The 26,517-nt window shown below is 41.4% G+C and overlaps 3 protein-coding genes and 2 long non-coding RNA genes across 12 annotated transcripts in view; 3 read left to right on the forward strand and 2 right to left on the reverse strand.

Moving 5' to 3' along the window:
* LOC145652892 (Fc receptor-like protein 5) overlaps window positions 1–26,517 on the forward strand; it is a 107,229-nt gene that overhangs the window by 12,240 nt on the left and 68,472 nt on the right. The window lies entirely within an intron of this gene.
* On the reverse strand, window positions 1,566–15,166 carry LOC145652889 (cell adhesion molecule CEACAM5-like). 8 transcript variants are annotated; one of them, XR_014119171.1, is made up of 15 exons: window positions 14,938–15,166; window positions 13,374–13,673; window positions 12,024–12,362; window positions 9,412–9,690; window positions 8,887–9,135; window positions 7,402–7,698; window positions 5,933–6,211; window positions 4,933–5,037; window positions 4,727–4,801; window positions 4,478–4,528; window positions 4,254–4,316; window positions 3,500–3,577; window positions 3,226–3,285; window positions 1,968–2,695; window positions 1,566–1,843 (listed from the first exon to the last, which is right to left on the reverse strand). XR_014119171.1 is itself a non-coding variant. In XM_081704700.1 (14 exons), exons 1-14 carry the CDS (start codon window positions 15,032–15,034, stop codon window positions 2,688–2,690), a joined length of 2,280 nt encoding a protein of 759 aa, XP_081560826.1. In that variant the 5' UTR covers window positions 15,035–15,166; the 3' UTR covers window positions 1,566–2,687. The 8 variants fall into 8 exon arrangements, 7 of the variants coding, with proteins under 7 accessions (XP_081560826.1, XP_081560824.1, XP_081560828.1 ...); XM_081704700.1 differs by having other exon boundaries at window positions 1,566–2,695; XM_081704698.1 differs by lacking the exons at window positions 1,566–1,843; window positions 1,968–2,695 and having other exon boundaries at window positions 2,704–3,285.
* On the forward strand, window positions 9,969–11,718 carry LOC145652938 (uncharacterized). The gene is made up of 2 exons (XR_014119223.1): window positions 9,969–10,338; window positions 10,517–11,718. It is a non-coding gene; the product is annotated as an uncharacterized LOC145652938 (long non-coding RNA).
* On the reverse strand, window positions 16,503–17,547 carry LOC145652979 (Fc receptor-like A). Its single transcript, XM_081704837.1, has 2 exons — window positions 17,256–17,547; window positions 16,503–17,152 (listed from the first exon to the last, which is right to left on the reverse strand). Exons 1-2 carry the CDS (start codon window positions 17,545–17,547, stop codon window positions 16,788–16,790), a joined length of 657 nt encoding a protein of 218 aa, XP_081560963.1. The 3' UTR covers window positions 16,503–16,787.
* On the forward strand, window positions 18,371–25,577 carry LOC145652945 (uncharacterized). Its single transcript, XR_014119230.1, has 2 exons — window positions 18,371–18,996; window positions 23,491–25,577. It is a non-coding gene; the product is annotated as an uncharacterized LOC145652945 (long non-coding RNA).

Genomic DNA, 26,517 nt, shown 5'->3' on the forward strand with positions numbered 1-26,517 from the left:
AATGGCACATGAAATATTACATTGTATATGAAAGGGGCCATAAGTAAAGTTATAAATGTTTTATAACAATTTTATCAAGTTCATGAATGTTGCTTTACAGACCACTTGCATCTGGTCAAGGTACATAAAGCACATCTTTGCCTTTTGCATTAACAGTAAATAATAATAAAACAAAAGAAAACGCCAATAAAATTCTTTATTTGAAATATAATCTCTAGAGGCTTGTATTACTAAAACATCAATAAAATGATCCAACCAGTTAAAAGGGTTTCAGATGTTGTGTTTTGAGTCTCAGTGCCCTCACACACATACTGAGAAAACCAGACCTGACAACAAAGAGGAAAGTGACGTCCACACACACACACGAGACCAGAAAACATGTGAGGAACCAAAGTTTAACCCGAGTGAGTTTAATGTGTGGTGGATAAATCCTAAACACACATCCAGTACCACAATCTGAAACAGCAGGCATAGGTCAAAAACACCACGATGCTTTTATCCAAAGCAACTTACAATTATGACAGAACACAACTTCAGTAATTGAGGGTTAAGAGCCTTGCTCAGGGATTCAACAGTAGCAATGGTGGGGCTTGAACCCACAAGCCTCAAATTACAAGTCAAGTACCTTAACCACTGAGCTATCACTGTCTGAATAGATAAAATATCAAGGGAGCCAAAGCAACAGTAACAGACAAAGGTAAGCTCAAAAACCTGTTAGACTGATTAAGACTTAAAGAACATGTCGGGATTGCAGACTACAAAGTAGCAGCAAGACTCCCCAACTAAACTAAACAACATAAGAAGCTTAATCACACTAATACTAATCACCAAACAAGGGTGCAACACAATGGAGTGATTGACAAGGGGGAGAAGCTCAGTACTGCAGTGGGACTGATCCCTGCTGACCAGAGGTAGTGTCCTCCTAAACCAGTGGATCAGTCCATTTCTGTGATACTGACACTATTATAAAGTAATAGTGGTGGTTCTGGTGTCATTAGTAATGGTGGAACAGTCCAGTTCTGTGATACTGACTGTAATATGTACTTCAGTCTGTAGTGTTGAGTCTCACTGGCAATGACCACTAGAGAACATCATTGTCATGATTAGTCCCTTCCAGCTTCTGTGTTCCCTCATTGTCCAGTCGTTGTAGCAGTCCAGGGTTATATTACCAACACGGAGAGTACAGGGATACATGATTAAACAAACAAAACACACGAAGGCAAACAGGGGAAGCAGGCTATAACAAAGACAAGGAAACACGAAGGCACAGAGTACAAAGAAACACAACCACTCAGATAAACATGCAATAAACAGTATCGATACCGGAAACATGAAAGGGTTTAAATACATGAACTTAACAAGGGAGAAACGAGGGACAGGTGTAAGCAATCAAACGAGGGGCGGAGAAAATGAAACTATGACATGGAACTAAAATACACAAGACAAGGAAAACATGGAACAAGGAAGCTGGGAGGGACTAATCATGACAATCATCAGTATTAGGATTAAGGTTAGGATTAGGATTAGAAATTGAGTAAAGAAGAGTCAGGATCTTGTACTGATCCTCAGAGTCCTGATGTTTATTTGTGCACATATAAAAACTTCAGATCAGATTTTACTTCATCAAAAAGAAGGGTGCTAATCTAACAATGAGTAGTTAATACAACAACTCAGAAGTGAGATCAGGAGGAGATGAAGAAGTAGGATAGACAGAGAGAGAGAGGAGGAGGAGAGAGGAGGATGATAGAGAGAGAGAGGTGTGGACGAGGCCTGAGAGTCATCACCTCCTGAGAGTCATCACCTCCTGACAGTCATCACCTCCTGACAGTCATCACCTCCTGATCTTGATACATCACAGACAGACACCACAACACAGAAGAGTTACAGAGACATTTAGAAAAGTGCAGAAATACAAACATAATATAAAACTTAATCAAAAATAATCACAAAATAAAACAAATACATACTGATTCCTTCACCCTAGTGAGGCTCACAACAGAAGATCACCAGAATTAGGGTTGGGGTTCAACCCTAATGAGGCTCACTACAGAAGATCACCAGGAATCTCCAAGTCTTTAATTTACAAAGTGCTGCAGTTACATAGCACTGCAAAAAATAAAAATCTTGGCTCAAAGGTTAAAAAGTGGAGCTTAATGTTTCTCTCTAGGTGACTCTAGTAACAAACACACAAAGATAAACAGTCACTCAATCACAAGCTTCAGAACAGCTGAAAAGACAGAAAGTCTGTTGGCAGTGAAGCCCCACAGAACTCACACACTCATCTCCTCTACAGAGAAGGAACTCCAACACCACTGAATCTGATTCTCCTGGAATGTTTTTGCTACAACCAATGCACTTCATATTTAGATTCACATGATAAAACACACAAACAAAACAATTCTAATGTTATCAAGCATTTCTACACTAAGAGTGAAACTAGTATGTTCCTTATGATAAAACCACACTTTCACTGTAAGAGATTTTACCTCCAACCTGTTACATCTCCATCTGTTATAAAACACCTTCCTGTTGTAGACATGAGTATCTGACATGATCATTTAAAAAGTGTTTAAACTAAATAAATGAATGAACACTTGGATAAGAGGGTTTAAACTCCTGGTCTTGTAGAAACTTGAGGGAGTAACACAGGAGAATGAATTCTGTTTCCCAGCAGTCTCTGCTGTTCCTCAACAACCTTGACAAAGATGATTTGAAAACATTCATTAGGATCAGTCATTATTTCTGTTTAATGTACATAGAATCACTGTCAGTTCAGCTCCACTCTACCTGTCTTCTATTTAACAAAGCTGGTAGGTTCAGTTCTGTGCACATAAACAGTAAAGGGCTCTTACATGTTTCATGATTGTTTATTAATTAATATAAACCTAAGCAGAAGTCACTTTGCATTGATATTCAGTTTCACTTGAAATAAGGTTTAAAATGAACACTGGCTCCTTTTTCACTGAGTCATGTTTATTACAAATCTTCCAAGCACAGCAGCTGGTACTGACAGTAATGAATGGAGTGGAGATCAGTGAGCACTCTATGGAGTGATATCTGCTGACTGGCTTCAGCTCTGTTTCCTTCACTGTTAGCTGGTTTTGAAGGACTGGTTTAAGGTCTTCTTATGACCAGTTATAGTGTTCCTTTAGGTCTTTGGGTGCAGTAGTGGCTCAGTACAGCCTGGTACCTCTGAAATGATACCATAGATATTGGCTCTCTGACCTTTGTGTGAGTCCTGCCTCAGCTCTGAGTATACAGTGTCTGCCCCCACACTGCTTTTCTCTAGTAGGGACAAAAGAGCCTGAATTAGACCACAGGAAGAACTCCAACCCTCCAAATGATTAAACACAACATGACCTGAATAACCTACAGTGGGTAACTAAGCACACAGTTACTAAGCAGTGAATCAAAACGTAGAATCTTAAGAGTTCTTCAGGTCAGCTGTATCTTGGTGTGTCACTGCTGTAGGTGACTAAAGTTTCTCCTTTTCATGTACCTTCTTTTTTCTTTGCTTTCTGTTTTGGTTTCAGTTTGATCTCAGCATAAATGACTTCACTGGGTCCAGCACCAGTGTCTGCAGTAACAGAACAAAACCAAAGCAAACACAGGCATGACCTCTCACTGACCTTTAGTGTTCTAACCAATCAACCAATAACAGCTCATCATACACACTTCTTTCCAACAATGCACTGCTGCTGCTTTTGGAGACCAGCATGTGTTTCCTTTGTCTCATGTGATGATTATATAGTAGATATATATAGTAGTATATATACAGTAGTGATGTAGATCAGACTGTATTCTCCAGTGTGTCGTTATATAATACCTGTTATTTTATGTATAATAGAGTTATGTAGATCAGACTGTGTTCTCCAGTGTGTAGTTAAACAGAACCTGTTACTTATATGTATAATAGAGTGATGTGGATCAGACTGTATTCTCCAGTGTGTAATTATATAATACCTGTTATTTTATGTATATTAGAGTTATGTAGATCAGACTGTGTTCTCCAGTGTGTAGTTATACAGAGCCTGTTACTTATATGTATAATAGAGTGATGTAGATCAGACTGTGTTCTCCAGTGTGTAGTTAAACAGAACCTGTTACTTATATGTATAATAGAGTGATGTAGATCAGACTGTATTCTCCAGTGTGTAGTTATACAGAGCCTGTTACTTATATGTATAGCAGAGTGATGTTGTGTGTGTGTGAGGTTTGAATTAAATACCAGTGTGAGGGTGATGTGGCTGTACCTTTATTCCTGCTTTTCTTGTTGTGTTTCATGACCTGAGCATAAGTGACATCACTAAGGTCATCTGCAGGTTCATCAGAGTGCAGTGTGTTTATCACAGAGTGCAGTGTGTTTATCACAGAGTACACTGTGTTTATTACTACAAAAGGTTCCTGGGCTTTACTGTGTAGCTGCACTCCGTCCAAGTCTTTCACTGCTGCACTCAATGGGAGATGAAATCGTTACCTGTGCTGCTCCTGTCTGCTGGCTCAGCTGTGTCATATATGTGGGCAGATTCTGGGGTTAAAAGAAAAGTCTATTTAATAAATGCTAAGATGAAAGATTACTGGACACAGTACAGAATTAATCACAAGTGATGAAGGATTATTTCAATTGTCTTAGAGAAGATACATCTTTAAGTTAATTGTTAATAAGGAAAGTTGTTGTTGTCTCATGGTCTGAGCAGTGCGCAGTGGTGTGACTGACACCCCTCACCTCCTGACTCTCTCTGGGTCTGATCTGATGTCTGATTGATGTCTGACTGACTCCCAGTACAGCGACACAGAGATTCTGCTCCAAGGCTCCAAGGCAACATGGAAATAAAGGAAAAATGTTTAATACTATAAAAGGTTTCATGATGTGTATCATACAAACATATAATATTTAAACTATTCATAAATGACCTGCAGCTGATCTCAGACCTTTGTTGGTTTTGTAGCACCACAGCAGGGTCAGTAAGATGAAGAACACAACCAAACTCAGTCCCACAGTCAAACCAACCAGGCCAAGAGAGGAGGAATCACCAGCTGAAACCATGGGAATCAAAACATCACATGAATCACAAAATGATTTGTCACACGTCTCTCCTCACAGACTATGTGAGCTCACTGTGTACTCTCTTCTTCAACACAGTAGGGGGCGCTATTAGTGAGATCAGGTCTTGTAGTGTACGGTGGAAACAAATGCTTTTAAATGAGGGGTGCCAAAATAAAATTCCTGTGTATCACTTTTAAGATCCATTATAAGTTGGTAATGATATGAACAAGAAAATAAGTAAATTAGAATTTCACAGCAGTATTACTGGAATAAAGGTATATTTACAGTATATTTTTTACCTTTAACAAGTAAACACAATACATGTGGATTGAGTGTGTTCTGCTACTGTCTACAAAGAGCTTAAATGAGTAAAATAGATGTTAAACTCATGAAATGACTGTGATCTTACCATGTAGACTCAGGGAAACAGAGTTACTATACAGACCTAAATCTATCACATAGATAATCAACACAATGTTTTCTATAATCATACACTCTAAACTGTTACTCACTAGTACACAGATCTAAATCTAAATCTATCACAAGTCACTGCTGTCTGGTCCTGCAGATGTTTTAATGTTGAAAAAATCCATTAATTCAGGAACAAATAATTCATGTCCTGTAGCAGATATGACAGCTTTCTGTTATTCAGGAAATCAAACATTTTGCGAGCTGCTTCATCATATTTTTACTAAAATGTAATTGACTGCTGCCCTCTAGTGGCCAATTTGTGCACATGTCCAAGACGCCACAGTACATGTAGTGACACTTGTAATCTAATATTGTGCCAACTTTTACTGAGGGTTGACAAGTACTGATAATGTTTAATATCTAACTGATAAATGTAATTTCTACGGTAGTTATACACTGTAAACTGTTCCTCACCAGTAACGTTTACCCAGAGTACATCACTGTAGTTTGTGTAGTAGACTGGGTTTCCTCTGCCAGCTCTGCACCAGTACTGGCCTCCATCAGAGGGCGCCACTGAGCTGATGTTGTAGGAGTTTGTTGCAGTGTTGGTCTCAGTCTCAGGGTTCTGTGTGTGTCTGGACCAGTAAAAACTCCATCCAGCAGGCTGGTCCAGCTTACAGTGCAGAGTCACTGGGTTTCCCACCAGTGCAGCTCCTTTAAGGCTTGATGTGAGTTTAGGTGTAGGTTTAACTGCTGATGGAGATGAAACACACAGTTCAAGATATGCAATGGCAGAGTGCATAGAGATATCTATGAAATGACTAACATTCTCAAATTAAAAATAGATGAAATATTTAAAGAGTTGTAAATATTTTTTAAATAAAAACAATAGACTTTCAGTAACATGGTGTAGCAGTAGTGAAGCAGTAGATTAATCAGCAACTTTTAATTAACTGTTTATATCAGATTTGTTTATAATCTGATGAATTCTGATGTTTTTCACTTTATTTGGGTGTCCAAGTTCATATCTGTAGATGTTAACCTGAGAAGTCACTGAACATGTAACAGGTATAATACATACCATCTTAGCATACTCAACAAGCTGTTATACACGTGCTGTTAACATTGTTACTGGATTTTTACTGGACTTTGAGATGGGGTTGGGGTCAGGATTACAGTCCTGCTCATTCACATGTGAGTCTGAAAGTTTCTCTACTCAATATTTGTGTCCAATTAGACTGCACAGTCTGAACCAGCTCAGGCTCCATTGTAGAAATCACACAGTACTTAAATTTTGCTTTTATGTTAACCTCTCAATAAGATCATGTGTTGGAATCTTATAAAACCTACTAAAACTGAACACTGGCTGCTGGTTACTGAGAAGTACACGTCTCTCTGCTCCAGACTATGTGAGGTCACTGTGTACTCTCTTCTTCAACACAGAAGGGGGCGCTATTAGTGAGATCAGGTCTTGTAGTGCAGGGGGAAACAAATGCTTTTAAAGCAGGGCTGTCAAAATAAAAGTCCTGTAGGACCAAAGTACAGCCCTGTTCAGTGTTTCACCTGCTCCAACAGAGCTGATTTGTTGTTATAAATTTTGTGTATCACTTTTAAGGTCCATTATAGGTTTATAGTAACATAATAACACTAAGATAACAAGAAAAGAAGTAAGTTTGCATTTCAGTTCCAGTACCATGTAGTGTAACTGTAATTACAGTACAGATCTAATACAATGTAGTGTAACTGTAATTACAATATATATCTATTACAATGTAGTGTAACTGTATTTACTGTACATCTACTATTTCCATTTTGCCTAGTAAACACAATACACGGAGTGTGTATTATGATTCTGAATACAAATAGTGTAAATTATTTAACAAACAATAATTTAAGTTATTGAAGCATTAGACATTAAATTCCTGAAATGACAGTAATCTTACCATGTACAGTGAGGGTAACAATGTTACTGTACTGTGATGTTGTTGGTCTGTTATTTCGTGCTCCTCTACACTGGTACTGATCCCCATTAACTACAGCATCTCTACTGATGGTGAGAGTGTCTCTGTTTACAGTGTCAAACACAGACTGAGACACTGTAGTCCACTGACTCTGAGCTTTCTTCTTATACCACTGATATGTCCACCCATCATAACCCTGAACCTCACACTTCAGAGTGACTGACTCTCCAGTGAACACAGGACTCTGAGGCTCCACAGTCAGTGTAGTTGTGGGTAAATCTGTGGGAAGAGATGGAGAACACTGCATGTTACAGTTGACTGACCCCCAGTGTCTTCCTGGAGTCACTCTGTATTTACATATATTATAAGAAACAGGTTAGACCCACGATGCTGCATTCTAATCTGTTAATCACTGTGTTTTGTGGAGATTATCTGGAGATTATGTGGGATCTGATTGTGATTGGAGTGTAAAATGTGAACAAATGATTGTGAGTCACATAAGTATTCCATCCAGTACCACCTTGGACACTTTGTCCAGTAATGTGACACTTGTAGGAGTAATGTGGTGATAGTACAGTAGGAGTAATGTGGTGATGGTACAGTATGAGTAATGTGGTGATAGTACAGTAGGAGTAATGTGGTGATGGTACAGTAGGAGTAATGTGGTGATAGTACAGTAGGAGTAATGTGGTGATAGTACAGTAGGAGTAATGCAGTAATGGTACAGTAGGAGTAATGTGGTGACAGTACAGGTGGTTCTTAAAGTCAACAGAAATGAACACAAATGTTTTCATTGTCTAAAACGCTCCGAGCCAGTCCTTGAATTAAAATGGCCCCTAGTTTACAAATAGATACTATGCCACTGGAACCAGTTATCTACAATATATACAGCAATGTAATAGCATTTAATTTTTTTTATAATAAATGAGTGTATTACATGTAAATTTAATCCTTAATTAATGTAACTGGATTCCATGTGAACGCTTTATGTTACATTTATGTAAATACTGATTCACACCACAAGATGGGGCTGTTTCCTTGAGTACTTGGGTTACTGTAATTTGATTTCCTATTTCTGCTGTGGATAGAATATGTAGAAAACATCTATTCTGTCTCTTAGAAAATGATGGGTAATAGTTACCTTACGTGGCTTGAATGACTAAATGTAAGTAATGTATATCCATAGTCTCAAATACTCAAATGCATTTGAAAATACAAATATATAAACTGAAGAGAGTTCAGTCAGGGACAGGACATGGTGTTCATGGTGTTCACAGTTAACCCAGTACAAGCATAAGTTCACTACTTGGAGTCTCACCCTGCACTGTGATGTTGACAGAATTACTGCTCCAAGATTCAGAATTATAAAATGATTTTCTTGCTAACATACATTTGAAGCGCTGGTTAAATTTGAAGCTCTGGTTAAATTAGAGGAATAATAAAGATGTGAAATCTTTAAATTCTGACCTCTGACTGAGACCCAGCTGTGTGGTGACTCTCCTCTCTCTGGGTGTTTACAGTAGTAGACACCCTCATCTGACTTTGAGACAGTACGGATGGTGATTTCTCGTGCAGTCTGGGTCTGGATGAGTGATCCATCTTTATATAAATCAGCTCTGAGGTGTGATGTGATAGTGCGGCGAAGTAAACAGTGTAGAGTCAGAGGATCTCCCTCAGTCACAGGATGGACAGAACTCTCCAGAATCACATCACCATCTAGAACAGAGAAAACACTTTACTTATCTTTTACAGAGAGAAGGATTCCAGCATGAATACTGAATATTAAATAACAGGGACACAGAACATTAACACAATAAAGTAGAAAGTAGAATGTCACAACAAACACAGTTCACCCAGAATATGTTAAATTAACAGCTTTTTATTAACTCTAGTTAACAGTTTTCTTAGTTCTATATATTGTGAACTATAATATCCTGTTATCAAACATTTCCTTTTCTCCTTAACTAGTGAGTGCACTACATGTAGACTCACTGTGCACTGTGATGTTAACAGGATTGCTGCTCCCTCCAGATTCAGACTGACACCAGTACACTCCAGTGTGGTATGTGTAGAGGTATCTGATGGTGCATCTAGATCCTGTAACTGATCCCCAGAGTGATGAACAATCTGACACCATTTCACTATGTGTGTATCCTCTCACTCTCCATCCAGTAGAGTCACTCTGTCCCTTACAGCTCAGTGAGAGAGAGTCAAGTCTAAAGTGTTGAGTTCTGCTGGGACTGATGATCAGAGAGTCTGGAGGCGACAGACCTTAGAAACAGAAATTATACATCACATGTGTTATTGTTATTGTCTTATCATAGCAGGAGTGTAAGGAACACATTTAACATGGAAAGATTACAACCATTGTGTTGATTGGTCTGATGATAGAAAATAATTTTAATAAAATCTGTTTAATAATATCTAGGTAGTGACATCTATCTAAGATCATGATAAACGTGACACACGTTTATTAACACGCCATCAAGACAACGACACTCACGTATAACATAAACAGTGAGCATGAATACAGCTACAGCTAACACGGACACCATGAACATTGTGACCATAAACATGAATGTGAACATGAGCAAAGACTGACAACAACGCACACACCAACAAGGGTTTAAATATTACAAACATAACAAGACTAAACCAGATGCAGGTGTGTGCTGACAGCTGGCTGTGGTTACAAATAGGACGAGTCACAAATAGTCGACGAGAAACTCCCACTGCATGTGGCGGGCCATACCACGTAATCAGTGGGAAGGTAATAAAAAGAGTGTTTACAGAGAAAAGAGACTCAACATTGCATTAGACATGATAACATTAACCATCAGGGAGTACAGGCCAGAGCCCTAGTAGAGGCCTCTGCAGGCTTCAGTAAAGGATCATGGGTAGGTTTTGGTGGAACTCAAGGTAAGATATACGACCTCTCCACCAGACTCAGTACTGTAGAGAAAAACATCTTCTTTAGGACAAGGTCAAGAGAAGCCTTCTCTTGGAATGTAGCGGTAACAGCTTCCACCTGGTGTGGGTGTTGAATATCAGTTTGCATATTGAGGTTGTTACGGAAAGATGTGTGTGTGTGTTCCAGATTCACTTCCAGGATTTCCACCCTGTTTGAGACTCCGCCACGTTGCTTGCCGGGTTTTCTAGCCAACTGTGTCGGCTATTTAAAAGGCCCTCCCACGAGAGAGGAAGAGGAAGACAGCGAGTAAGGAGACTGTGTGTTAGCTTGGAGTTTGTTTGGCTGTGATTGAACATTTGTATGACGTGTTGTGTATCACCTTGTTTTTCCACATTTTTGAACTTCATCTTTGGCTTCGCCCCTCCTGCTTCGGTAGCTGTGTATACATACATATATATAGATTGTGTAAAGAGTGTAAATGTTGTTTGTTTGGTACATTGGTGTTGGACACTGGTGGTAAGGAGTGACTGCAGTTTTTGTTGGGTGTGGGTTTTGTCTTGTTGTGTCAGGAAGTTAGAAAGGTTTGTTGTATGTTTCTTGTGTTATTAGGATTAGTTAGGGTATAGTTTTATTTCCTCAGTGTGGGTTTTGGTTATTATTTTGGCCAGGGTCACTCCTGAAGGAATTGCACCAGTAAGATTATTTGTAAATCACAACCTCTGTACAATACACTAAAAAACCTTCCATTTGTGCTTCTGTTTGTTTTGTTGCTGTTCATTTTTTTCCACAACTTCTGTTTCGTTAGACATTTGCACTTCTTTTTCCTTGTTACAGCCTCACAGCCTAGACGGGGTCATAACAAGGTAATAAAATGATATTGTAAGCAGAAAAATAGGGACGGTCCAGAATAAACTGGTTTCATGCTGGAAAGACCTCTGTAGGCTTCAGTGTAAATCCTCAGGAGGCCTCTGACAGGCCTCTAGGGGCCTCAGTCGAGGGGGAGCCTTGCTTCAAGGACGGGACAGCCCGGCCAAGCACCGGAAGAAACAATATGGACATCACTGGAAGAACCAATATGGGCATCCGGTGATATAGAATATGATCGCCTTTAAAAAGTAGTAGTAGTTCAGGATGAACGTAATGGTACCAAGAACGGGTTGGTGTAAGTATTGAATATCAATTTGCATACATTGAATAATGTTTGGTGTGGAGAACAATAGTGGAACCTGGACAAGTATTATGAAAAAATAAAAATGGTGATATAAGGGTCCTTGAAGAAAAGGAATAAAGGTCAGCCCACCTGAGACTGTTAGACATTCTCCAGATAATGCCTCGTTTATAACATTGAGCTCAGAATAAAGACGGGACCAGCGCTTCTCTTCAATTAATTCCAGAGTCTGCATCTTTATTTCTATTTAGTGTGTATTGAGTAAACAGTCTTGAACTTAGGAAGCTCTAGGAACGACTATATGTTGACAAATGTTTGGTTTGGATGTAATGAAGGTGAATGCAACGCTGGTATGTAAAAGAAGGTGGGGTGAATACATAATTACTTAGCTCCTCTGCTGCTGTCTGAGAGGAGCTCAACATGGGAAACAGTGATTGATGTTTCACAAACACACACACACACACAAACACACACACACACACACACACACACACACACACACACACTGCTGTTGTTTGTCCTCACCAGTGATCCATAGTGGCTGTGTGTTGCTGTACTGTGTCTGATAGGCTGGTTCTCCTCTCTCTGCTCTGCACACATAAACTCCTGTGTGATGTAGAGCAGCAGGACTGAGAGTGTAGGAGCCTCCAGCTCCTCTGATGCTGTCTGAGAGGAGCTCAACACAATACCTTACATAGCCATGATTGTGTATTACTGGAGTTAAACATTCTCTGTAGGGAACAGCTCTGTACCAGCTGAATGTCCAGCCTGTAGAGGAGTGTCTGACCTCACAGCTTAGACTCACTGAGACTCCTTCAGTCAGCCAGATCTGTACAGACACATTCAGTACTGCCTGGGGTCTCTCTGTAACGCAGCAAATATAAAATCCTGGGTGTTTAAAATCACGCACACACAATAAGAACCTTGCTATGAATGTCTATTGGCCGAATTCACAGTCCAAACTCACCTGACACAGTTAATGTAACAGCATTACTGATCTCTGAGCTCTGAGAGTCTCTTCCCCTGTACCCTCTGCAGGTGTATATACCACTGTAATACTGTGTAACAGAGCTGATCATGTATGGATTGTATGTGGTGTGTGGGTAGAGACTGTAGTTATTCTTATACCAGCTGTATGTCCACCCTGTATGTGTTATGGTTTCTCTACTCAATATTTGTGTCCAATTAGACTGCACAGTCAGAACCAGCTCAGGCTCCATTGTAGAAATCACACAGTATTTAAATTCTGCTCACCTCTCAATAAGATCATGTGTTGGAATCTTATAAAACCTACTAAAACTGAACACTGGCTGCTGGTTACTGAGAAGTACACGTCTCTCTGCTCCAGACTATATGAGGTCACTGTGTACTCTCTTCTTCAACACAGAAGGGGGCGCTATTAGTGAGATCAGGTCTTGTAGTGCAGGGGGGAAACAAATGCCTTTAAAGTAGGCTGTCAAAATAAAAGTCCTGTAGGACCACAGTACAGCCCTGTTCAGTGTTTCACCTGCTCTAACAGAGCTGATTTGTTGTTATACATTTTGAGTATCACTTTTAAGGTCCATTATAGGTTTATAATGACATAATAACACTAAGATAACAAGAAAAGAAGTAAGTTTGCATTTCAGTTCCAGTACCATGTAGTGTAACTGTAATTACAGTACAGGTCTACTACCATGTAGTGTAACTGTAATTACAATATATATCTAATACAATGTAGTGTAACTGTAATTACTGTTTTTCATTTTTGCCTAGTAAACACAATACATTGAGTGTGTATTATGCTGCTGAATACAAATATTGTAAATTATTTAACGTACAATAATTTAAGTTAATGAAATAGACAGTAAATTCCTGAAATGACAGTAATCTTACCATGTACAGTGAGGGTAACAGTGTTACTGTACTGTGATGTTGTTGCTCTGTTATTTCGTGCTCCTCTACACCGGTACTGATCCCCATTAACTACAGCATCTTCACTGATGGTGAGAGTGTCTCTGTTTACAGTGTAAAACACAGACTGAGACACTGTAGTCCACTGACTCTGTGCTTTCTTCTTATACCACCACTGATATGTCCACCCATCATAACCCTGAACCTCACACTTCAGAGTGACTGACTCTCCAGTGAACACAGGACTCTGAGACTCCACAGTCAGTGTAGTTGTGGGTAAATCTGTGGAAAGAGATGGAGAACACTGCATGTCACAGCTGACTGACCCCCAGTGTCTTCCTGGAGTCACTCTGTATTTACATATATTATAATAAACAGGTTAGATACATGATGCTGCATTCTAGTCTGTTAATCACTGTGTTTTGTGGAGATTATCTGGAGATTATGTGGGATCTGATTGTGATTGGAGTGCAAAATCTGAACACATGACTGTGAGTCACTTAATTATTCCATCCAGTACCACCTTGGACACTTTGTCCAGTAATGTGACTCTTGTAGACGTAATGTTGTGATGGTACAGTAGGAGTAATGTGGTGATAGTACAGTAGGAGTAATGGTGGTGAAGGTACAGTAGGAGTAATGTGGTGATGGTACAGTAGGAGTAATGTGGTGATGGTACAGTAGGAGTAATGTGGTGATGGTACAGTAGGAGTAATGTGGTGATAGTACAGTAGGAGTAATGTGGTGATAGTACAGTAGGAGTAATGGTGGTGATGGTACTGTAGGAGTAATGCAGTAATGGTACAGTAGGAGTAATGTGGTGACAGTACAGGTGGTTCTTAAAGTCAACAGAAATGAATACAAATGTTTTTATTGTCTAAAACGCTCCCAGCCAGTCCTAGAATTAAAATGGCCCCTAGTTTACAAACAGATACTATGCCACTGGAACCAGTTATCTACAAGATATCCAGCAATGTAATAGCATTTTATTTTTCTATAATAAATGAGTGTATTACATGTAAATTTAAGCCTTAATTAATGTAACTGGATTCCATGTAAACGCTTTATGTTACATTTATGTAAATACTGATTCACACCACAAGATGGGGCTGTTTCCTTGAGTACTTGGGTTACTGTAATTTGATTTCCTATTTCTGCTGTGGATAGAATATGTAGAAAACATCTATTCTGTCTCTTAGAAAATGATGGGTAACAGTTACCTTACGTGGCTAGAATGACTAAATGTAAGTAATGTATATCCATAGTCTCAAATACTCAAATGCATATGAAAATACAAATATATAAACTGAAGAGAGTTCAGTCAGGGACAGGACATGGTGTTCATGGTGTTCACAGTAAACCCAGTACAAGCATAAGTTCACTACATGGAGTCTCACCTTGCACTGTGATGTTGACAGAATTACTGCTCCAAGATTCAGAATTATAAAATGATTTTCTTGCTAACATACATTTGAAGCTCTGGTTAAATTTTAAGCTCTGGTTAAATTAGTGGAATAATAAAGATGTGAAATCTTTAAATTCTGACCTCTGACTGAGACCCAGCTGTGTGGTGACTCTCCTCTCTCTGGGTGTTTACAGTAGTAGACACCGTCATCTGACTTTGAGACAGTACGGATGGTCATTTCTCCTGCAGTCTGGGTCTGGATGAGTGATCCATCTTTATATAAATCAGCTCTGAGGTGTGATGTGATAGTGGGGTGAAGTAAACAGTGTAGAATCAGAGGATCTCCCTCAGTCACAGGATGGACAGAACTCTCCAGAATCACATCACCAACTAGAACAGAGAAAACACTTTACTCATCTTTTACAGAGAGAAGGATTCCAGCATGAATACTGAGTAATACATAACAGGGACACAGAACATTAACACAATAAAGTAGAAAGTAGAATGTCACAACACACACAGTTCACCCAGAATATATTAAATTAACAGCTTTTTATTAACTCAAGTTAACAGTTTTCTTAGCCAGTAACTGATAGTTCTATATATTGTGAACTATAATATCCTGTTATCAAACATTTCCTTTTCTCCTTAACTAGCGAGTGCACTACATGTAGACTCACTGTGCACTGTGATGTTAACAGGATTGCTGCTCCCTCCAGATTCAGACTGACACCAGTACACTCCAGTGTGGGATGTGTGGAGGTATCTGATGGTGCATGTAGATCCTGTAACTGATCCCCAGAGTGATGAACAATCTGACACCCTCCCACTGTGTGTGTATCCTCTCACTCTCCATCCAGTAGAGTCACTCTGTCCCTCACAGCTCAGTGAGAGAGAGTCACCACTAAAGTGTTGAGTTCTGCTGGGACTGATGATCAGAGAGACTGGAGGAGACAGACCTTAGAAACAGAAATTATACATCACGTGTTATTATTATTGTCTTATCATAGCAGGAGTGTAGTGAACACATTTAACATGGAAAGATTACAACCATTGTGTTGATTGCTCTGATGATAGAAAATAATTTTAATAAAATCTGTTTAATAATATCTAGGTAGTGACATCTATCTAAGATCATAATTGTGTTTATTGAGGTAACATAACAGCCCGAATACCGCAGGGCAAGGAGCAGTACGTACAGACTCCCTTGATGGTGACACACGTTTATTAACACACCATCAAGACAACGGCACTCACGTATTACATAAACAGTGAACATGAATACAGCTACAGCTAACACGGACACCATGAACATTGTGACCATAAACGTGAATGTGAACATGAGCAAAGATTCACAACAACGCACACACCAACAAGGGTTTAAATACTACAAACATAACAAGACTGAACCAGATGCAGGTGTGTGCTGACAACTGGCCGTGGTTACAAATAGGACGAGTCACAAATAGTCGACGAGAAACTCCCACTGCATGCGGCGGGCCATACCACGTGATCAGTGGGAAGGTAATAAAAAGAGTGTTTACAGGGAAAAGAGACTCAACACTGCATAAGACATGATAACATTAAACATCAAGGAGTACAGGCTAGAGCCCGAGTAGAGGCCTCTGCAGGCTTCAGTAAAGGATCATGGGTAGGTTTTGGTGGAACTCAAGGTAAGCTATACGACCTCTCCACCAGACTCAGGACTGTAGAGAAAAACATCTTCTTTAGGACAAGGTCAAGAGAAGCCTTCTCTTGCAATGTAGCAGTAACAGCTTCCACCTGGTGTGGGTGTTGAATATCAGTTTGCATATTGAGGTTGTTACGGAAAGATGTGTGTGTGTGTGTGTGTGTGTGTGTGTGTTCCAGATTCACTGCCAGGATTTCCACCCTGTTTGAGACTCCGCCACGTTCCTTGCCGGGTTTTCCAGCCAACTGTGTCGGCTATTTAAAAGGCCCTCCCACGAGAGAGGAAGAGGAAGACAGCGAGCTCACTGCTGTTGTATGTCCTCACCAGTGATCCATAGTGGCTGTGTGTTGCTGTACTGTGTCTGATAGGCTGGTTCTCCTCTCTCTGCTCTGCACATATAAACTCCTGTGTGATGTAGAGCAGCAGGACTGAGAGTGTAGGAGCCTCCAGCTCCTCTGATGCTGTCTGAGAGGATCTCAGCACAATACCTCACATGAATGCCATGGATGTCTGTTACTGGAGTTAAACATTCTCTGTAGGGAACAGCTCTGTACCAGCTGAATGTCCAGCCTGTAGAGGAGTCTCTGACCTCACAGCTTAGACTCACTGAGTCTCCTTCAGTCAGCCAACTCTGTGGAGACACACTCAGTACTGCCTGGGCTCTCTCTGTAACATAGCAAATATAAAATCCTGGGTGTTTAAAATCACGCACACACAATAACAACCTTGCTATGAATGTCTATTCGCTAAATTCACAGTCCAAACTCACCTGACACAGTTAATGTAACAGCATTACTGATCTCTGAGCTCTGAGAGTCTCTTCCCCTGTACCCTCTGCAGGTGTATGTACCACTGTCATACTGTGTAACAGAGCTGATCATGTATGGATTGTATGTGGTGTGTGGGTAGAGAATGTAGTTATTCTTATACCAGCTGTATGTCCACCCAGTGTCTCCTTCTCCCTGTATGTCACATCTGAGAGTCACAGTCTCTCCTCTGAACACGTGATTATCAGGACTTACACTCACAACAGCTTTTTGACCAGCAGAAACATTAAACATTTGAATTCTTCATTCAGTTACTTTGAAAACAAATAAATTATACAGATCTAAATCTAAATCTACCACACCAGTCAGTGCTGTCTGGTCCTGCACATGTTTTATTACTATATAAATTCATTAATTATAAAATACATACACTAAAATGCTAAATGTGTAAATTAATACATTTAAAATAGCAAATTTTCATAAATGTCTAATGACATCATTCCATCATTCCATGTCTCATATAATAGCTGAATAGAGTTAGTAATGGCAGTTTGGGTTTTAAATAAGATATAAACAGAATATAAATTACCTTGAGCAAGTCCAGTTTGAACCAATGAAATGAGCACTATAAACATAAAAGAGGGAACATATGAATATGAACAATTAATTAATTTATTAAAGAAAACACCTGACAGCAAAACATTTCAGACACAATTAAAATAAAAGTATCATCATGTGAACACAAGGGGGCGACAGTGATTTATGTTTCTGTGGACAGTGGTGTGTGCTGTGGTATGAGCAGATTCACTACTGCTGTTTCACAGTTCCACAGTGTCTCTTACTTATGGACATCCTATCCAGCATTCTCTAAGTGTTTAGAAGGTTTATGAAGAATGAACACACTGTGTAACGTGGAGCGATAGAGAGCTGGACGCAGACGCTGAGAAGAGCGAGATTTATTAAGGGCAAATCCAGAATCTGGGTCGTTAAGACAGTCCAGGGTCACAGCACCAATACGAACAGATCCAGGAAATATATTAAACAGAAAGCAAAACACAAAAATCTGGAAAATAAATCAACAGACAAACCGAGAGAAAACAGGGTACAGATTGTAAAGGGAATACTATGTGCTTCAGTGATTCACATACATTCAGCACTATCCTGTTCCCTAGGAAGAATGTTTATGTAAGCAAAGAACTTTAAGGGAGTGAGACCGTAGATTAGATAAGCAGGAAGATGTCTCTCGTTTTATTGCCTGCAATCACTTTATTGCCTGCAATCACTTTATTGCCTGCAATCGCTTTATTGCCTGCAATTAAGAGATGACAGTCAAGCAAGATTTTTACCAGCCGGCCTGAAAGAGATAAGCAACGCTTCTGTGATTGGTCAAGGCATACAGTTAGAATTGTATATCAAGCAATGCTCTGTATGACTCGGGGCTTCTCTTGGTAGTGAGCCCCACACTCTGTGGAATCTTTCTTTTCTAGTAAAACCTTTTTTACTTATTATCCACATCTGACTCCCCGTTTCATTGAATTTCCACCACAGAATTTGGCGTAGTCGGCAGGATCAGCGAGAGGCACCATGCGGAGCAGCGGTGACTAAACTTCGAGGACGCTCCTCAGAGAGAGAACTGAGCTGGAGAAAAAGGGAAACCCACAAGAATACGGGAAAGTACCTAACCAGGGAGTGACGTCCCGCTTGACTCCGGTGGTGTGCTCCGCCTGATCTAACGAACAGAAAGTAAGTGGTGAAGTTCAGTAATTTAATCCTAGAAGAAAGTGACATAGTGATCCGCCTGAGTCTACCCTGGGGTGGGTCTGTAAAGTAGCATAGTACATGAGATACTAGGGCTTAAAAATAGGGTCTAGAGGACTCCGGAGTCTGGGACTCCGCCAGCCTAAGAGAATAGGCAAACTGAGTAGACGTACTAGTGTAAGAAATAGGCCCGGGCCGACAGAACACCCCGTAGGGAAAGGAGTGGACTCAGTATACTAGCACGATTTGCTGGAGCGGAACTAATCCATATCGGGGGTAGATGGTGTGGATAATAAGATAAGAATAGGAAAATTGTAGAGAGTAGGTAAGTTTCCTTTGTTCTTTTGTTGCCTGGATCCAAGAAAGAAAAAAAAAAAAAAAAAAAAAAAAATTGGTTATTATTATTATTATTATTATTATTATTATTATTATGGGTGCGGGCAACAGTAAGGAGTATGAGTTCAGTAAGGACAAGTTCTCCAGTAGCCTACTCTTTCAAATGAATAAGGACTACGGGGAACATGTAAACAAACATGTCCCATTTTGGATTAAATATTACGGTTTTAATGTCTCAGGGACTCTAAGTGTTGCATACCTGTTAAAATTAATTGAAAGAGTTAAGGTTAAGCCTAGGGAAGCTGATAAGATATTTTGATGAGAACAGTGAAGACATGCTGGAAAAGGCAAAAATGTGGTTAGAAGAAGCTGAGAAAAGGCAGAAGCAGCAGGTAGGGCATAGAAAAGGTAATAATGAAGTGTCTCAGTGTGTTTCTTTAGCTGATCCTGACCTCGATGCCGCCCCGCCGAGAGCCCCCCAGCTGATTCAGCAACCACAAGCGCTAGCAAATCCACCTCCTTATCCGCAACCAGGAACTTCATTAACACCAAAGCCGTCTCCATATGACGAATTAAGACGACAACTGGAGGCAATAACCTCACCAGTGGCTCATCGCACTCGAAGTCACACCACTATAAAGCCATCTGCAGAGCCTGAGGTAGGCTATGCCCCACAGTTCCCGATGGTGGAAGTGTCAGGACCTGAGGGAGTGATTATGGTCCACCGTCACTGGACTGCAGACGACATCATGAAAGCGGCCGATGGCCTGAGCAAGCCAGGTGACATCGGCGGACGACGCTTCGGACAAGAACTGATGGCATTCGTGCAGTCCTGCAGACCAACACAGGCTGAACTGAGACGGTTGTTGATGATTCGACTCGGACCACAGTATAACCGCATTGATAGAAACTGGGTGGATGGAGATGTCCGTCTCCACCTGCCTGAGTGGAATGCACCGCCCCAAGGCCAGCCTGACCTGAATGGCCCATACAGAGAGATGATAAGAGGACTCACCGAAAGGGTGGAAACAGCCTATCCAACCACCATCAACACCGATGTGATAGCATCATGCAAACAGAAAGATGACGAACCCGTCGCTGACTTTCTCGTCCGTCTGACGCGTGTCCACACTGACCATTGTGGAATTGACACGCCAGCACAACGAGCAGCAGGACCTGGAGAAGTAGGTGCATGGGAAGCTCATTTGAGAAACAGCTTCCTAATGAATATGAGAAAAGACATCAGCGATCTCATTAGAAAAAACTGCATAGGCTACAGCAGAGCTCCCCTATCTACTATTGAGGAGCATGCCAAGCATCATGAGACAATCCTGGGGAAGAAAGACGCCAGACGAGAGCGTCAACGAGCAGATACCACACACCAAGCGATGCTGACAATGCTCCAGACGGTGGGAGATCAAGGAGAAGGCCGCGGACGAGGAAGTAGTCGTGGCAGGGGACGTGGTCGCGGAAGAGGCAGAGGCAGAGGAAGAGGAAAAGGAGGAAAAATTGATTGGATGAAAGAGCAGGAATGCTACAACTGTGGAAAGCTTGTTTTTGCAGGCTGTCAACGCGGCAGTACACCCTAGAGCCCCAGAAGTTCCAAACCCGCACACCATTCTCTCTCAGATCCCACCAGACAGTAAGTGGTTCAGTGTAGTTGATTTGGCCAACGCTTTCTTTAGCGTACCTGTGTACAAGGATAGCCAATTTTGGTTTGCTTTCACTTTTGAAGGAAAGCCATACACATTCACGAGATTGTGTCAAGGGTATTGTGAATCACCAACCATTTACAATGCCGCTTTACATCGAAGCCTAGAGGCTTTAGAACTCCCTAAGGGAATAGCCTTGCTGCAATATGTTGATGATCTTTTGATTTGTGGGAGAACACGAGAAGCGTGTAAACAAGCCACGGTGGCACTGCTACATTATTTAGCAGGGGAAGGCCATAAGGCATCCAAATCCAAATTACAGTTCTGTAAGCAGCAAGTGCATTTTTTAGGACATGACATCACTGAGCAAACGCGCATGCTGACTAAAGACCGAGTGAATGCCATTTTGACTATACCAAAGCCCATGACGAAAAAACAACTGTTGTCCTTTTTAGGAATGTGTTCCTATTGTAGGACATTCATACCATCCTATGCAGAACATGAGGGACCACTCAGAGATATAATACCGACAAAAGGGTCAAATTCCTCACAGCCGGAATGGACACCGGAAGCTGAGGCGGCCTTCACAACACTGAAACAGCTGTTACAAGTTATGCCAGCGTTAGGCATTCCCGACCCAAACAAACCATTTGAACAGACAGTGGATGTTAAAGGGCAATATATGACAAGTGTATTGACACAAAAACATGGGGACAAACAAAGGCCGGTGGCCTACTTCTCAGGAAAATTAGATACAGTCGCAGCAGGCCTACCTTTATGTGTAAGAGCTGTGGCAGCCGCCGAGAAGGCACTAGTGGCTTCCAGAGACATAGTAGGCTACGCTAAGCTTACCCTACATGTGCCTCATGCAGTGTCAAGAATACTGCAAGATCAAAAAGTGGCACATTTGTCCACTCAGCGATGGCTTAGGTACCACACTGCCTTATTAGACATGCCAAATGTTACTGTGAAACGATGCACAACTCTAAATCCCTCCACTCTATTGCCTACAGAGGAGGAAGGAGAGCCCCATGACTGCCAACAGGTGTTAGAAATTGCAACATCTCCCAGAATAGATTTAAAGGAGGAACCAATATTTAATGCGGACCTGGAATTTTTTGTGGACGGTTCAGCTAAACGTGACTCTCAAGGCACTAATCGAGCAGCATATGCTGTTGTGTCACACACAGAAGTGGTGAAAGCAGAACCACTCCCATCTAATTACTCAGCGCAGGCAGCTGAACTTGCTGCACTCATATATGCGTGTAAACTAGCACAAGACAAGACCGTGAACGTCTGGACCGATTCCCGGTACGCGTGGGGAGTAGCACATGACTTTGGGGCCATTTGGAGACATCGCAACTTTCTCACCAGCTCAGGAGCAAAGATAAAGAATCACCACCTAGTAGCAGAGCTGTTGGAAGCAATTCAACTACCAAAGGAAGTAGCAATTATAAAGTGCGCTGCACACACTAAGGCGGGTGACGCCGTATCAAAAGGGAATGCTTATGCGGATAAAGTAGCTCAACTCACAGCGTTACAACCGCTCCATACACAAATGGCACAAGCAGATACCGAAACCAGAATATCTACTAAAGATATCCAAAAACAAGCCACTCCACAAGATTATGTGAAATGGAAAAAAGGGGGGTGTAAACAAATAGGCGGGATATGGGTACACCCAGAAATGAACAAACCCTGTCTCCCCACAGCTTATATGAAAGGACTAATTGAGATTGCTCATGGGAGGAGTCACATGAGCAAAGGGGGGATAGTGGAGAGTATAACGAGACATTGGTATGCACCAGGAATAAACACACACACCCAAAATTTTTGTTCCCGATGTTTGGTATGTGCACAAAACACACCACACGGGGACAATCATACCAAACACGCACCCGCCGGACACCCGCCGCCTAGTGAGCCATTTCAACATTGGCAAATAGATTTTGTAGAACTAACACCAGCTGAAGGAAAGAGGTACATGCTTGTGTGTGTGTGCATGTTTAGCAAGTGGGTGGAGGCCTTCCCAACGGGAAAACAAGATAGTGATGCAGTAGCAAAAGCGCTACTGAGAGAAATTATTCCCCGGTGGGGGTTACCACAACGAGTGTCCAGTGACAATGGGACACCCTTCGTACACGAAGGACTAAAAGCTCTGACTAAATACCTAGGGGTAGATATGAGAAAACACTGCAGCTATCACCCTGCTAGTGCAGGGGCAGTAGAACGGACAAACGGCACCATTAAAGGAGGTCTAGCTAAATTAACGCAGGAAACAGGCATGAATTGGGTAAAATGCCTTCCCCTCGTCCTGTGGCAATGCCGAACCAGACCGCAGGCACGAACAGGCTTATCAGCTTTTGAGATAGTGTTTGGACGGCCTCCCAACACGGGGATAGGACCGCCCGACTGGGATACTAACTTGATCAATGAATCACTTTTGCAGTATTGTGTGTCTCTGCACAAATCTCTCTCCCATGTGTCTAAGCAGGTGAAGGCAGTTCTTCCCGAGGTGACGAATACTCCACTCCACACCCACCAACCAGGTGATTGGGTGCTGATAAAGGACTTCAGAAGGAAGCGGTGGAACCAGCCCAGGTGGAGAGGACCATTCCAAGTGCTGCTGACGACTAACACCGCCGTCAAAACCGACGGACGAGCAACGTGGATACACCACACTCATTGCAAGAAGGCGCCAGAACGACCTGAGGACTCATGATGAATTTTCTGTTTGTTACTATCTTACCCACTACTTTCGCCCCGATCGCGGGACGACAACTCCTGCCAGAGGAAAGATGCAAAGGCAATATCGCTTGTGCAATGGCATTGGTGACGGCAACCACTGCCAAGCCAAACCAGTCTTGCCTAGTGTGTCACCCCTTTCAGGTGCCATGGACGCCCATACCCATCACCCACGACATGGCGACCCAGATGACCAATAAGACTACATGTGAACTAAATAGGCTAACAGGACAGCTCTATAATTTATCCAGAGAAATCATAAGCTCGATGAAAATACCCGACTGGGCAGGTAATGGGAGGGCAGAAGTGGCACATCGAAATAATGACTGCGAGACTACGACAAAGATGCATTTAGCTGATATGACTTTTGATACAACTAATATTCAAGGGGACTGGTGCTTGTGTTCAAAAGGGGGGGAACCCACTGACCCTTATCTACTGAGTGTAAGGTGAATTATATAGCATTAGATAAGGATGGGCACAACTGTACCATTCAGGGAAGAAATGAATTAAGGAATGCCACAAAAACCTTTAGTAGGAGATGCTACAGTATAGTCAACCCTATTACACAAGGGGCAATGATGTGGGCATGTGGGGAAAAAACCTACTCCGCCCTCCCCATTACCAAGGCCAGTAATTGGAAGAAAACTGGAAAGAACTATGAGTTCCAGTGGTCAGGATGTTGCACACCAGTACTCCTAACCCCGCCAGTGTCTATTTTCAAACTACGTGGGGCACATGCACACACCATACATAAACGAGGCACTGGCAAGCAGAACCCCGCTAAATACAATGGCTATACCCTGGCCGACCCATGGACCACCCCTGCATCGGCAATAGGTTGGTCTATATTTCTGGGAGGAGGCACCACTGCAGCCTTGAATAAGATTAACGGTTTAGCGTGGCAAGTCCTAACTTTGGCTAATAGGACTGAGACGATTTTTACACTCCTAAACCAAGAATTGCACCAGATTCGCCAAGTAGTCCTGCAGAATAGAATGGCCTTAGATTTGCTTCTAGCCCAGGAAGGTGGGGTGTGTAAGAAGATAAATGTATCATGTTGTTTTCACATCCCAGATTATTATGATAATATAACAGACCTGATTACACATATGAAACAGGACATCCAGGAGCCGTCCCCAGCAGACAATTCATGGTTCTCATGGTTCACCTCGGCCCTGGGCCCATGGGGACACTGGGCAATGACGGTGTTTTTTCCTGTGCTCATTGTCATATTGATGGTTATGTGTTTCTTGCCATGTATTATGAATTGTTGTGTCACTTGGGTGACTAATCTTACTCGTATACAGTATCAACTGTTGCAAGAACTGCCAGAGGAGGTGGATGAGGATTCTGAAGAATTTAATGACCTCCAGGCACTATTCACTGAAGATTTTAGTTAATGATTGTATGAGAATCAAAGGGGGGAAATGTAAAGGGAATACTATGTGCTTCAGTGATTCACATACATTCAGCACTATCCTGTTCCCTAGGAAGAATGTTTATGTAAGCAAAGAACTTTAAGGGAGTGAGACCGTAGATTAGATAAGCAGGAAGATGTCTCTCGTTTTATTGCCTGCAATCACTTTATTGCCTGCAATCACTTTATTGCCTGCAATCGCTTTATTGCCTGCAATTAAGAGATGACAGTCAAGCAAGATTTTTACCAGCCGGCCTGAAAGAGATAAGCAACGCTTCTGTGATTGGTCAAGGCATACAGTTAGAATTGTATATCAAGCAATGCTCTGTATGACTCGGGGCTTCTCTTGGTAGTGAGCCCCACACTCTGTGGAATCTTTCTTTTCTAGTAAAACCTTTTTTACTTATTATCCACATCTGACTCCCCGTTTCATTGAATTTCCACCACAAGATACACAGACAACAAGGCAGAACCCAGAACACTGACTGAATAAACGTGAAACAAGACAAAAGCTCAGACAACTACGGAAAACCAAAGTGCTCAAAATTCGCCTAAAATGAAACGCGTTTTATTTGTACATTTGTCAAATTTGTTTTGGACGCTTTTACGCCGCAAAATACGGCATTATTTTTCACTACGCTGTAATATACATTGCAAAAACCATCAAAAATGGCGTATTTTACATCATTTATATGTTAGTTGAAATGCCGTAAAAAGCGTCGCTTTAAGGGCTCCAAAGGTTTTGGCGTGCTTACAACGGCGTTTAAAAACGTCATTTTATAGTATGATAATGAGCTCTGCCTATTGGGTTTGACAGCCAATAGACTTGAACTTTCTTCACCACAGAGACTAGCTATATTATTTGCGTCTTTTGCTTTATACCGTTAAAATAGCATTCTACATTTCCACCTTTTGCTTGGTGGTAATTGAGTTACCATCTTAAGAATCTTCCCCCATCCCCTCCCCCCAATCTCTCCTGTCACGGTTTCTCCAGTTGGATATCCTCTCCCACAGTAGTGACCACATCTTGATATAATCCCTGCACCTGAGAACGCTGAATCTGATGGTATGTAGAATTGCAGTGGTCGAGGTTTAAACCCTGTGGATATAAAGGATTATTCTTAATAAGCCGTATATTAAAATCACCAGCTATAGCAGCAGAATAGCGCCCCCTACTGTTAATGTAACCTGCTCTAATCCAGAGTATTTTAAAACATTGCATTGCAATCTCTGGGACCTGATATTACATTGCACATCACCTACAGAATGATGCTTTGAACATGCAACAAAGCTTTTTACGGTGTGTCAACTGACATATAAATGGTGTCAAATATGCCATTTTTGATGGTTTTT

This window comes from Electrophorus electricus, chromosome 21, assembly GCF_041902795.1.
Source record: "Electrophorus electricus isolate QZ-2024a chromosome 21, ASM4190279v1, whole genome shotgun sequence".
Lineage (NCBI taxonomy): Eukaryota > Metazoa > Chordata > Actinopteri > Gymnotiformes > Gymnotidae > Electrophorus > Electrophorus electricus.